The 15,123-nt window shown below is 34.0% G+C and overlaps 2 protein-coding genes across 4 annotated transcripts in view; one reads left to right on the forward strand and one right to left on the reverse strand.

Moving 5' to 3' along the window:
* The window catches only part of LTV1 (LTV1 ribosome biogenesis factor), a 151,245-nt gene that overhangs the window by 35,534 nt on the left and 100,588 nt on the right, over window positions 1–15,123 (forward strand). For all 3 annotated transcript variants that reach the window (XM_089102504.1, XM_089102503.1, XM_089102505.1), the window contains exons 6-8: window positions 1,075–1,259; window positions 4,557–4,713; window positions 7,751–7,987. In XM_089102504.1, coding sequence (XP_088958630.1) covers window positions 1,075–1,259; window positions 4,557–4,713; window positions 7,751–7,987 — 579 coding nt within the window. The remainder of the gene's footprint in view (window positions 1–1,074; window positions 1,260–4,556; window positions 4,714–7,750; window positions 7,988–15,123) is intronic.
* Window positions 12,692–15,123, reverse strand: part of LOC148942729 (protein LTV1 homolog) — a 52,091-nt gene continuing 49,659 nt past the window's right edge. Inside the window, exon 9 of the mRNA XM_089102687.1 lies at window positions 12,692–12,778. Coding sequence (XP_088958813.1) covers window positions 12,692–12,778 — 87 coding nt within the window. The remainder of the gene's footprint in view (window positions 12,779–15,123) is intronic.

A 15,123-nucleotide genomic window follows, 5' to 3' on the forward strand; every position in this document is an offset into this window, starting at 1 on the left:
TTAAGGGGGAAATATTTATCAGTACAATCTAGATAATACAAACAAAACACTACAGCCATCAATGTTGTTTTTTAGCCTATAGACTACTACTATAGTGCTTTATATTTCTGTCATTAATATACTGCTTTATATATACATATATATATATATATATATATATATATATATATATATATATATATATATATATATATATATATATATATATATATATATATATATATATATATATATATATATATATATATATATATATATATATATATATATATATATATATATATATATATATATATATATATATATATATATATATATATATATATATATATATATATATATATATATATATATATATATATAAATTTCTTTACTTCTTGCGGGCAATAATATTAACCTACAACTCACACGGAAAAGAGACGAATTCTCACGATTAGCTTTTCTACTGATGGAAACACGTGTGCGCTTTTGATGCATCTAGCTTGGAAAATCGATGCATCTTGAACAATCTCTAACGCATCTAACAGGGTAACAAGAGATTCGCTGGTTCTGTAGAATGATTGAATGGCGGAATAAAATTAAGAGTTCTGATTATTGTAGGAGTTATTTTTATAATTACCGTTTTTATGTGTTCTTTTCATTTTGAACGGTCACACAATACATCACATTTGTTCTTAAGTAGCATATTTTGTTCCGTTAATAATTGATTTGGCAAGCTTGTTGTCAATAAGTTTAAAAGTGATTAAAATTACTTCATTTGTTATTTCGTGGCTATGCCCGGAAACCTGTTTTGGGAGAGGGGGACGATGACTTAAAAAAAGATCTTTGTCTGATAGAAATGGGAGGGGGAGGATTTTCAATCTTTAAGACCCTCAAAATTTTGAAAATTTTGGAGGGTCAAAATTTTCGAAATCTTAAAGTTTATCAATATTTAAAACAGTGTGTGATACTCTTCAAGGGCAATGCAACTAATCTAACCCCCCCCCCCCCAATTTGTTTACCTGTGCATACTTTAGCCTTAATAACACTGCACTGCTCTAGTAAGTATTTAGTAGACTTTATTGTGTGTTCTAGATTTATGAGCAGTATGATGATACCGAAGTCGGAGCGCTTGGTACTGAAGAAATTGATGGATATCTGAACTTATCAGACGACCGGTTAATTGATCTCGCCAAGGAATTTGAACAGAAAATTGAAGAAGAGCGCCTGATTAGTGATAATATAGTAACTCCTCAACAGGATGACGTACTTATTATAGAGTAAGTCTTTTTCTTTCTGTCCGTGAATCATATTAAGCACTGACTGACTGACTGTTGTATTTAAACACTACATTACACCTCTTTAAGTACATTAAGTACATAAGATCTCAGATCTCAGAAAACTGGTTTCATAGCCACAAAGACAAGTGATGCATTGGACTTGTATAATTTAGGCTATTTATTTGCACATTAGGGGTGGGTGTTGTTGGTTAGGTTAGGAGTGCTGTTTAAATACTTTACACTCCCCCCCCCCTAATGTGTAGATATATAGCCCAGATTATATTATTATTTAAACTAAAGGTTATATGAAGACTATATTTCATTAGGATTAACCTAACTTCACTTATTGGGTGTGTTTCGTTTAATTAACAAATACCGTTTTTGCTTTGTCTGCGAATCATATTAATGACTGACTGACTATTGTGTTTAAAAACTACATATAAATAAACATCATTTACAACAACCGTCAAGGAAAGGCAACAGAGTGCCTGATAAAGGGCGGTTGCAGTCCTTCGACTATCAATCAATTATTCATTCAATAAAAACAAAAATGAATATAATCTCTCTTACCATGAAATAGATTTACTAATTTTAACATAAACCTAGCCAATCTTGCGGAGAAAAGGGTGAATTTCTACTTGCATTCAGGATTCAGTATATTTTTTTCTATTTTTTTTTTGTTTCTGACCAACTAATAAATATAGATAACCGACTTGGAGAACTTAAGAACCGGAAAGCCTTGATTTTCATTAAGATACCAAATATATTTTGTTATTATGTATATTAATATTATAGATGGAATGAAGCTTGTGTGAAGTTTGCTGCAATCTTGGAAAAATCAAGCTGTCCATTTGATAGAAAAAAACGGTAGATATTGTTCATACGATTGGCTGAAAAAATTTTTGCATAACGTAATTAAGACTAAAAACTGATTAAATGTCCTGTATTATTTAAGAAAACTACATGACGCTTAAAATTAAGCTTTGTTTACTATGATCTTCTTACTTTAAGTACGTATAATAAAGTTTGCCAATATGGCCCAAACAGAAACTAAATATTTTGCTGTAATAAGAAAGAGAACTTTAAGAACAGAAATTCTTATTTTGAGCTTCTGTCATTCTGTTAAATATCATATTATATGTTGTATTATATTATTGAATTTCATCTAATAAAAGCCAGTGGCGGTTTATATGGGATGTGCTATGTTGCAGAAATTTTGATCAGTAGCTGTTCAGCAGGCAATAAGTTAAGATGTATTTATTGTCGCCTAGGTAATTTTGTTCAATATTTTTAGCTGTGAGATAAGATTAGATTTTTGTTTTAGAAACATTTCTGTCACTCGGACCGTTTTCAAATTTCGGATTCAATAAATAAAAAAGGGACTAACAAAAAAGCAACTAAAACTAAAAGAATGCCAGAATTAAAATTGTCAGAGTGAAAAATTCATTCATTAGCCATTATTTAAACTAAGATTGATCATAACATGTTCCAGTGATAAAAACAAGTAATATTTAGTAAAACGAAAAAAAGTATAAACATAAAAAAATTAAAAGGGACATCAAAAAAGGAAGAGATAAACAGGGAACAATTACCAAACATGGGCAGCGTATGTACCAATTAAAAAGAAGAGGGAAACTAGTGAGATGTGTTGTTGCTTTTGTCCGTAATGTGGGGGGAATTTTTTTTATGTCTGAAGGTACGGCAGCAAACGGGAGACAAGGCAGAAACAAGCTACGAAACCACCTGAGGAGGGCGGAATCTGGGTGGGCAGTGTCTTTTCGCAAAACGGGTTCCCTGTAAGGGTTTGTCGTTGCATTTTTTTAAAGAGTCACAGCATATCTCCCCTTTACTCAAGAGTTTCTAACCTAGCTTTTTCAGAAGAGAATTTCTTTGAAAATTATTCGCGGGGCTCTTTTTTGGACAGTTGTATATGAATCTTCCTTGGAATTGTCAAACTGGAAAAGCAAATCTAGATAAGGGTGAAAAAAGGAAGAATGGGAAAGGGGGATGCCTAGTTTATTTAGAAGCTAAATGAGGGAGAGAGATGCATTAGCTTTAGGGATAATATTTTTAACATGGATACCCTACTTTAAATTTGAAGAATTTAGGACTCCAAGTAATTAAAAGAAGGATAGAGAAATTTCAGGAGGGATAAGATTAAGGGAATGGGGTGGGTATTTAGGAAAACAAATTGGCATTATCATCGATTTAGAAGGGTTTACTCTCATGTCCAACTTCGAGCAATCTTGTGCAATGTTATTAATGATTATAATCTTAAATGTGTTAATAACACATTTAATGAGGGTCGCTCATTAAATGTGTTAATAATAAGTTTTGTTTGGTATTGGTGGCTCTTCTGAAGGGCAACAATTACAGGTCAGTTTTATTGTTTTTGTGGGACAAATCAGATTGAATAGTAATACATTTAAGTATCCAGTCAAACCAAGCTCACAAAACATCCGGCGAAGAAGGCGAAATATTTGTTTTGGTTTTAATTAATCCATCATATGGCTAAAAAAAATTTTACTTGTTTTTTTTTCTTACATGTGCTTATTGATTTGGCCCTATTATATTAGTGTTAATATCTATTTTTCAGGAATATGATTATGACTATAAAGGTAAGAGCTGATCAAGTGGTGTGACCCTGCTACCCGAAAAATATCAGGGACTTGTCAAGATAGCCTCTTAAAGGCTCAATTAATATTCTGTATCTCTAACTCAAGGCTCTTTAAAATAATAGTTGGGGCTCCTCACAAGATAGGTCTTCAGGACCTCCTAATATGGAAAAATAAAGAATTGCAGCCTCAGATAGGGATTTTTCGTCGTCCCCCCCCCCAACACCCCAAGAAAATCTCCTTTAATGCACTTTTCTGGATTACTTATCTGGTTCTTTTCTTCCTTCCAAAGAGCTGGATTTTGCAGCAAAGATAAGCTATGCTATACGTACAGTTAGAATTGTTCGTTTACTCATTGGACTTTTTGCTTTGTTTTAATATGAAAAATAGGAGAAAGGGCTTAAGCGAATTCAAACTTATTTCCGAATAGATAAATTTGAGTCTCGTTTATAGGCTGTCAAAGGCACATAAAAAGTTTATGATCTATCCCTATTATTGTTAGTTTTCTGTAGAGTAAGATGATTTGGGTAATGGAAACAGCATTTTAGAATATAAAAAAAAATTGTAGGGGACTAGAGATACTTTCTAAGATTGTTTTCATTCTTCAAACGGCCAAAGTGTCATATTTACGAGGTTTTTATTCTTGCTTTGGTATTTACGACGTTTTGTTCTTATAATTTAGAGCTCAGGACACCAATTCTGACGAAGAAGATGATTGGGATCCCTATGCTACATCATCGGATGAAGATGAACGATTTGACTGTGTTTACATACTGACTCAAACCCCTAGATCTGAATATATGCCAACTATGATTGATATTCCCTCAAATAAGCCAAAGGTAAAATTTAACGTTTTCGTTTTAAATGGAACCTATCGTCTACTTGAGCTTAATGTTTGGTAAAGAAAAAAATATATCCTTGTGTATATTAACATAAATATTCTGTCCTTACCACCAACCTTGGGGTCTTTGTTCACCATCCTAGCCATAGCTAGGAATTGTTGCTGTATTTTTTTTTATCATTCTTTTTTTGTGCGGGCCAAATTACAAACGTTGAAAAACTTTGTTAGTCGGGATACGTGGAAACAGGAAGGCGTCGTAACATCTAACCTTCAGGAGCACTAACGTCAGGACATCGACAAAATCCGTCAGAACCACCAACCGTCTCAACATCGACACGTCAGTTCATCGACAGTCACAATTGCTACCCGTCAGAACGTCGACAGTCATAACATTGACACGTCATAACATCTAAAAAAATTTTCATAACGAAAATCCGTCAGAACCACTAACCGTCAGAACGTCGACAGGCCCATAACATCAACACCTTATAACATCTAAACACTTTTTTTCATAAAATCTAAAATTTTAAAACTTCAGTTTTTTGGGGTTTAGGGTGGAAAAGGTACCTAGGTTAGGTTAGGTTACGTATTTAATATATGCTATTCTTTACCACCACCACCCTGATGTACAAATATATATCCGAAATTTGTTTCTAAACTATTATATACATATTACTATTATATAAACTTATAAATTTTTTTACATAACGAAAATCTGTCAGAACCACTAACCGTCAGAACATCGACACGTCATAACATCTAAAATTGTTTTAGATGTTTTGACGTGTTGACGTTCTGACGGTGTTTCTGACGGATTTTCCTTGTCGACGAAATGACGTTTAGTGCTTGTGACGGTTGTTCGAAATGGTAACACCCCGTGGAAACTTGAGGTCTGGTGTGAAGTAAAAAATGCAACCCTCAAAGTGGATATCATATACGAGTTCAAAACGTGCCTAAAAATGATATTTGAATTGTAAGACACAGAAGCTGTCTAAATTCCTGTCTCAGATTCAGGAACTTCTAAGTTTTGTGGGTCATTCGTTGATTGTTTAATCGAAATCTCAAATTTCACCGGAAAGTCTGACCAGCGACGTTTTTTCACATTTACGGACAAGTGTTACCAGTAAATAGATCTTCTCACATCTGATCACAAAACTATAATGGGGTCATCTTGCTCCAGAATTCTAAAATTTATCACGAGTTTCAAAACCCTACCCGAAACCTCAATTCTAACATTACATGCCACTTCCTTCGTACACATGTTTGAGTCCAAGCTTTTATTCTTGCAGAACTTCCTAAAGCTTTAATAACTCCGCTCTAGGGTCTGCCAAATGAGCCGCAATATTCTCAATTTCTTATAAGTGTGCCCCCCCCCCCGAGCCGCTTAAGTAGTTTTGTAGCTATATATATTTATATAGTTACATATATATATATATATGTAACTTTATATATGTAACTATATAAAGTATATTATTTACCCTATCCGTGTGAATACTTCTGTGATAAAAATGACTCACAAAACCTGACAAATAAAAAGCAATAAAAACTAAAAGACATAAATAAAATAAGAAAGTAAACACAGGTAAAACTCAATAAGAAAAATAAGTATAAATACAAAAGAAATTTAGAAGGGAAAAGCGAACAAATGCCAAACATGGACAGTGCCTGTACCAAATAATAAAAGAGGGAAACTAGCTGGATGTTTTGTTTATTTTTTCATAATATAGGAGACAAAGGTTTTTTTTTTACATCTGGAGGTACAGCTTAATGGTTTTGGGATTTTGGAAGGGTTTGAGCGTAAAGTGGGAAAGAGAAATATTCAAATTTCGAAAATCGGTGAGAGAGAGTAGATATGAAGATTAATGTTAAAACGACTGAGTTACTTAAATTAAAATGGGGAAGAAGAAATGATTTTAGGCAATTAGAAAATCAACCAAATAGATAATATTATTACCTAGATAGTATCTGAGTCAACGCAGTAGGGTTGATTCGGAATTAGCGATGAGTCTCTCATTTATTTTATTTTTTCCGGGCCACTTTGTTTAGAATGGCCCTTTTGTAAAAGTCCTTAAGGTACAGGACGATAAACCGTTCTCTCCAGGTCCTTTTTGTTCCCTCGCGTAACCGTGGGTCGAAATTTTGTGATAATTATTTCACCCAAAATTTTGAATGGTTTAAAAATGTTCCTCGTTTGAAATTAACCCACACAATCCCAGGAAGATGACCCCCAAATCATTCAAATTACCAATTTGTCATATATGCATTCTAAGGCTAGGTTTGTTCTACATTGTTAAGACTGTAATCATGTAAAAACTGTATGATTAGAGATGCAACCAGCTAAGTTTTGACTCGGTGCAAACATGAGTTAAGTCCTGACTCGGTGCAGAAACAAGCCGAGTCCTAGCAGGGGCGGATCCTGGATTTTTTTTAGAGGGGGGGGGGTGCAAAATAGGTTGATCTGATAAGCTTGCGTTAGGTGCAAGTTTATTTAACGAGAATTTGCGTTAATGAAGTAAATTACACTACTTTATACTACATTAGGGGAGGGTGCCCCACTCGCCCCTCACCTGGATCTGCCACTGAGTCCTAGTTGCAGAATGACTGATGTAAAAATGGGCCAACTCACGACTTCGGGTGAATTAAGGAAGTTTGGATGCAGTAAAAGTCTTAGCTCGACTCGAATCAGAAAAATAAGATAATTCCTGACTCATTGTAAAAATAAACTGAATCGGCGCAAAAGACGGCTAGAAATAAGCCTAGGCCTGATTTGTCACAAAAACTAGCTCTTTACTTGTTTTAAACAAGAGCCAAGTCTAGAGTCAGTACAAAAACAACTTAAGTCCAAGCTGTGGAATGACTGGGTGTAAAAATAGTCTAAGCCTTGACTCACTGCAAAAATGAGGTAGGAAAAATAAAATTGAGCTACGGTGTGATTTGCAGGAGCAGGAGTAGTAGTAGTTGTAGTAATAGCAGTAGTAGTAGTAATAGTGGAGATTTTAATCAGTCAATCATGTCTGACACATTTGATCTCGTAGAAAATCAAGATTTCCAGACGGACTGGGATACCTTTAGATACACTTGGCAAAGTTGGACTGACAAAGGCGAATTTGGACAAACTGGATCGGATTAATGAGGCAGAAAAGAGGACGAAAGATTTTGAAGATGATTCTGAATCACTTCTTTCGAATCTGTCTGTAATGTCAATAAGGGCGAAAAATGAAACTCCCGAGGAAAGACGAGCGAGAAAAAGTGCGCTGAAAGAATATAGACGCGTAAGTTCTTCTTCTTCTTCGTTTAGTGTGTACCTGTTCTTCTATTTAGTCCTTACAATTTTAATCGTTTCCTTTTTGTTGTCTTGACACATGCAAGAGTTGCAAAATAATTCGTGTTCTGAATCTAATAAGGGTTCTTATAGCTTTTGAAAATGATTCAGGAAGACGTTAAAATGCTTAAAAAAAATAAGGTAGAACTTTAAAACGACATATTGCTCCCGCGAACTCTCTAGTTTTTGCTTTAGTCCTTACTATAATCCTTGTTGAAACGCAAGTACTTGGTTCGCCTCGCCCTTTTAAATTATCTTCATATAGTTCTAGGGTTTGAGTCCCCTCCCTCAGTCTCTTTCTCTTTTATCGGATTTCGGACCGCTTGGCGCTAAAACCCATCTTTTCTTGCTCTTTTTAGAACAAACAAACTTTGAGAAATAAAACATCATGGTAATGTTTTTTTATTTGATAATTCATATAATTTCTACTGCTAATTGGGCACATGCTTAGAAATTTGACGTTAGGATATGAGAATTCATAAATAGCTTATTATTTTGTACTTAATGACGAAGCATTTTGGTCTTTTTTGTTCTGAGATTGCATCTGATCCAGCCCCATTCCGGTTCGAAAAAGAAGAGAATTCTCGCTAGATGTCTGAGAGACTTAGTATTTATTCATTTGTTCGGAGTATTCTGAAGCCTAAATATTTAGCAAGAGCTCCAAAATCCTTACTTAACAAAATAAAGATATTTAATTATATCTTTATCTGTAAATTACTGGTATGGATAAATACATGAAGCCTAAAACGAACAGAAATTTGAAGAAGTAACCAAGTTAGACTTAAAACGAACAGAAATTATCCAAATAAGAATAGTGCTACATCCTCCATCCTGCTAAAGGCTAGAGGGTTATTTGCGTTTTATTGAAACGATTTGCATTTTCATGTGTTTTGGTTTGTCCTAACATCAACAACAGAATAATATCACAGGGCTAATCAAGCTTTACAAATATGAGCTACCGCGTATGAGTGCTCCCCCCCCCCCTTGTCAAGCTCCTTATAAGGCTTTATCATTTGCGCTTTACTGAAGACGATATGTGTTTTGAACAGTGCGGCTTTTATTCGTCAAAGCATCATAAAAAAAAGTTACAATAATAATAAAGATTACAGTAGGGAGAAACTGTTTCTTAGGATAGTTAGATTTATGAATTCCAATTTAATTTCCCTATTTTAAACGGACATTTTTTAAAATAAAATATTTCCTTTTGATTTTATTTTATTCAAACATATTGAAAACTGATGCCTAATTAAAAATTTTAGAATGGAGATTGATTATTTTTGAAGCAGTCTGTTTAGTTTCTTGAAGTGATCTTGAATTAACAAATCGTTGAATTATTTACCACTTTATATATATTTGAAGTAATGTGTAATAGGAAGAAAGTATTGATAAAAATTTACTGCATATCAGACTAATGAAACCAGATTGGTTGTTAAATATATAATTCCAGGAAGTCTCAGCAATTTTAGTTGTTTCAATATTATAGCGATAAAATAAGACTGTCTATTTGTTTTTCAATAAAGCCCAAATAACGCTCTGGCCTTTAGGAGGATTAGAAGACTGGTAGCATGGTAATTTCGCTCTAAGTTTGTCTTGGTTCTTCATTTAAATTTCTGTTCCTTTTACGATTCATCTATTCAACCACACCAGTTTCTGTTATTTTTATTTCGATGTAATCATTCAGTTGAATTTCTGTTGGTTTTGGATTTTGTCAATGTCCGTGATTCCCAATGTGGGATGCAGGCCCCACCGGTGGGGCACATCAATATTCTATGAGTCGTGGGGAGGACGTTAACCCTTTGACTGACTACACTTTAGTCTTTATTTAAAAAAAAAAAAAAATTCATATGAATGACGTCACATTCGTATGCATTTAAAAAGCAAAAAAGGTGCAGGATGGTATTGCCAAAACGTCTTGCATTTTGCAAAAGGTATTTTATGCAGACAATGTTTTTCAATAGTATAAAATATGCCGAGAGTTCTACCTGAAAAAAAAACAAAGTTAATGGCCTTTAACCTTTTTTAAGGTGAATGAACATAAAAATTTGAAAAACAAAATTTAAATACCACGAGGGTAGCACCAGAATTTTAGAAATTCCTAGGGGGACATGACCCAGAAATGGTTGGGAACCACTGGTCTATTCATTCACAGTAATTTCGGTTCGTTTAAATTTGAATTACTAAAGGATTTCAATTCTGCTCGTTTTCAGTTTTAAAATGATTCTTTACTGTTCTTTAAAATATTTTCTACATAACACTTTTTAAATCAGTATTTGTTCGTTTTTTAACTGTGCTAGTTTTATTATTGGTTAATTGTAAGAATGTATGTAAAGTTCTTTCGGTTCTTCTGTTTAAGGACCAAGTTGTTGGATCGTAATTCAAATTTTAGATAAAATTTCAATATTTAGTTGAACTGTTCGATTAGTCATATGTATGTGCAAAAATTTTTAATAATATTGCTACTATAAAATTCGGAATGGATGAGGAGGTGCATGTTATTTATACTAATTAAAAATCTGCATTGTTTTTGGCTTTCTATGGAGGTCGTCCTTACCACAGGTAGACATCCTTGAATATACACGTATCTTAACCCACCATTTTATTAAAGGAATTTCTTGTGTTTCGTATTGTTGTAACTTTTTTTGGGGCGGGGGGGGGGGGTAAATAAATACATGTCAAGGTCATTTATAAAAAAGAGTTCCAATTTGCAGTTATAGAAAAATGGAGGTCACGAATTAATACATCCAGGGTTGTTTCCTCATTTTTTTTTATCTCAGTTGAGGCTATCTTGGTCCTGTCTAGTGCTTACTGTATCACTTTTTTCTTTTAGTAGTTAAGACTTAGGACTGGGTGTCAGGAATAGGTTTCATTTTGCATTGTAATTAAATTCAAATTACCGCAGCTCAATCTTGTACTATTTTTTCACCAATGGAGAAATTTGTGGCTTTCATTTAAGCAAACATAATTTAAAATATATTTCAACAACAACCCGCATTTCACTATAGACACAGTATTCTATATCGGGTGCTGGACTACAGGAGACACAGAGAATATTGCGCCTATTTTGGGATGTCACGAGTATATACAATCTGTTTTCTTAAAAAATTTGTTTTCTTTATTAATCTTATATTGATTCTGCATCCCTGTAACTTTTAAAAAAATTTACATCTAGCTTTCCGAATCTGCGCTGAAAAATATATTTATTTGTACCAACAAGTTTTGTTTACATTAGGTTCCCCTTGGCCCAGTGATCCAATTTTAAGACGAACAAATATTTTTTTTCTAATTTTTTCGTGAATAGGGTCCCTTGGCCTAAGGAATCTCAGATGCAAGTTCCAAGCCAATAAAAAAAACTCTTTTAGCCCAATTTGATGGGGCCCTTGCCCCCAAAGCCAACTGGAAAAACGTTAGCCCTTTTTGAGGGCCGAAGTATTGACCCCGAGAAATGTTTTTTTCGTACATTCGGGTCCTGTTACGTCTGTTAGTTTCAGATTGACCAGGGACAAAAAGTTTGTTGGCCAATATTTATGGACTTGCTAATACCCCCACCCCTCTTTCTTCAAAAAATCTTCTTTTCCTTTGTACCAGAAACGATATCTGAAAGTTTTGAGCCAATTGGACAGTCAAGGTCAAAATGCTTCCCCCCTCCTATTTCCACTATAAAACCTAGCTCTAAACCGTTGCTAATGTGTATAATTTACCGCCCTTAGGACTATGGGACCATGTCATCCCTGCAGACAAACCTAATAGACTTTTTGCCGGTTTCGGAGAAAATGGTCATTCCTAATTTTGGTCTGGTGAAGGGGGGTACGGGATGCCGGATAGTAAAAAGGACACGAGATTGAGGTTGGTTGCCCTCTAATCAATTTTAACTTCGAAAAGGACGCTAGAACTTTCAGTTTTCAAGAGAATAAGCTCTCCTAAGTTCCTATGACCATTTTCTAAATGATGAGATCGATTAACAAAATTTTCCATGGGAGACACATAGCTCTCTGGTTTGAGCATATTGAGTGATTAATCAGGTTTTTTAAGTTATATTAATCATTAACTAATCCTAAGTCTGTCTCTGGAAGCAAACGTACACTCCCGTTAGAACCCAGCTTTGTGCTCTTTTTTTATGAATCTGGACACTCAGGATAGAAATAAGGCTAGAGAGAGAAGGGAATACAAGAAATAGATGCTAAGAGGAACTCTTTAAAGAATAATGTAACTGTAATGAGTTGTTTCAATGTATGCTGGTCTTTACAGCAAATATGTTTTCGTTATTTTTCGCCTCGCTTTGCCATACTCAGACGCTTGCACTTATTTTGATGAATCAAGAGACTCCTCAATAAAAAGAGAATGGGATGTGCAAGAAAAATTACGCATAGAGATAAATAAAAGGAAATAATATAAATTTTAAAACATGAACATTGTTAAAATAGTTATAGGGTACGGAAATAAACGGCAAAGGTAAAGAATATGGTACTGGACTTTACAGTCCCTACCGGTTGTGCTGATCTCCGTTTCATGGCCCTTCAGCCAGGAAGTGCAATCCTTCCTGTGCTTTAGCACACCTTCCTGTTTGCTTTCTTAGATTTCTACAGGTACCCAATTAGAGCTGGGTCGGTTCTGACTGAGCTTTCAGAGTCACACAATTGACCCCAATTCAAACCAACTAACCGGTATCACCAGGACTAGAACCCTTTTCCTCATGGACACGGAACTTCAAGTCTAGCATGCAAACCACTCGGCTAGGACAGCCCTTTATGGAAATAGAAACGGTAAAATCAAAATGAGAACAATTTTGACAAAATATTTTGTTTTTAATTCGCTTACTAATACATATAAGAAAGTTGTTTTGGATTTTCTTAGTTTACAGGGGGTGGACTTGTGAGCAAAAAGAAGAAAAACAAAATCGTATTAATACCGCTCTTAATAAGGCTATTGATTATACTGCTCGGAAAGGGAGTGCGCTAGCAATACTCTTTGTACAATATTTCCTTAGCAAGCTCTGCCAATACACAATTGTGGGCTAAAAATATGTTAAATCGCTAAACTATGATAGTATTTCGAGGAAAAGTACATTCCAACCGACCGATTAAACTCAATCCCCGACAGACATAAAACTTCTGGTAAATGTGGCTTCGCATCTTTATACTGGTCCTGTATAATCTAAATATATTAAGTCTTAGTTAGACTTTCGCAATTAGGATGAAAAACCCTAATAGCTATAAATTCATGCTAAAAATGTTATGAATATTATGTTCTGTATTACCTTTTGTATATTTCCCCATGGTTTCCTCATAAACATAAAAATTCCGAGCTTAGCTGTTCCTTTGTCATTTTATGTTTGAGTTTGTGCTTAATGACTTTGTGTAGTAGGAAATGGCAGTGTGTGATGACGTGATCACGTCACAAAAATAAACACATTACAGAAGTTTTCATTGTTCAGATGTTTTCTGTTTTACGTTGTTACTCATATGTCTTGAGAGAAAGAAAGATATGAAGTTTGACAGAAAACTCCGTCATCAATTCGAAAAAAGAATGAAGAATCGACGGATTTAAAGAATTGTTCGGAATGCTCAGTCTGTAACTTTTTTAGTCTTATATCCTTGGGATGGACCCGTTTCCTAAGAACATCTTAAGGGAATCATATTAAGATCAAAATTTGAATTATTTGGGTTTAGTAGGGATAGGAAAGTGTTCTTGTACTCAGTTTAAAAATTGTGCATAATAATCAAACAAATTTTATTTTTAGATCTTGTTTTAATTTTAATTAGTTGAAAAACATTTTAAACTTATTGCCGATATATTTTGTAGTAGCCAATTAGAACCAATTTGAATTAAAAATATCTTTGAAGAATTTTTTTTTTAGCCATTGCAAGGAAATTAGTCCCAAGACACGGAGCGTTTAATAAAAAATATTTTGATTTATACAAAAGGTAATGAGAAAACACTCCAGAAGCATAACTTTTTTTCTACGCTCGAAAAGGAGAGGTTTTATTTAAACTGCAAAATATTGAAAATTAGTTAAACACAAAAATTAAAGACAACAGCGGTGAACACACAGCTCAACTACCGTCATCTCAACCACCCTAACTTGACAACCAAACAACTCTGTGTGGATCCGATAATAACGTTTTAACAGCCACTTCGCTCGCCAATATGTTGGATAGTTTCGTCTATTTTTTCTATTGTTCCATTTAAATCTATTATTGTTATTAATATTCTTAATATGTGTATTAAGGTATTAAATGGACTTAATATGTTAATAGGAATTATGGTCGAATGGGAGGACCCTCAATTAAAAGTAGTAGAGTTTTAAACCTTTAAAACAAAGTATCCCATTTTAGTGGGTAAGGTATCATTTCTTGAGTTTTTCTCTACTAGAACTTAGTAGGTATGATGATTTACTTATAACCAACGCGGTATTTGGTTGTAAAATGGCCCTCGTGCTTTGTCATGCATGGGACACGCATGATGCTAAGACAGTTTATCTTTATATATTATTATTAATTGAGAACTGGCAGGATTGATATAACAAACTAGGGTGTATAAGAGTTCTGTTACTGATTTCTAAACAGTAAAATTTATAGGGCAGTTTCGCATTTTTGTCTGTGTTGCTTCGTTAAACTGTGAAAAAACATAAGCTAAACTAATAAATGAAATTTGACAATGCTTTTTATTCGTAAAAATTGAAACATTAGCAAATTGTCTATCCCCAAAGACAACTAAACTTTCAAATGAAAGCTTCTCTTAAGCTGTTTTGTGCCTTTAAGTAAATAGCCTTATTATCAGTGGTATTGGAATCCGATTTTATTTTTCTCTTTTTTGCTCATGAATCCGCCCCCTGAAGCCTAAGAAAAGCCAATACCATTTTCTCATACGTCTTAGTAAGTGAACTAAAAACACAATTTTCTACCAAATTTGTTCTTACTTTGGGTTTTGTCATTTCTATTTCCATAAAGAGCTATTTTTAGCTTAGTTTTTGCTGATTTTCCATCGACGCTTCCTTTTATAAACTTTACTCCCGCCTCTACCAAAAACTGCATAACTACTACTACTACTACTAACAACTCACCGCAGCACCTAGCCGCCTGAGGCCAA

This window comes from Artemia sp. Qi Xiang Cuo, chromosome 16, assembly GCF_049724085.1.
Source record: "Artemia sp. Qi Xiang Cuo chromosome 16, ASM4972408v1, whole genome shotgun sequence".
Lineage (NCBI taxonomy): Eukaryota > Metazoa > Arthropoda > Branchiopoda > Anostraca > Artemiidae > Artemia > Artemia sp. Qi Xiang Cuo.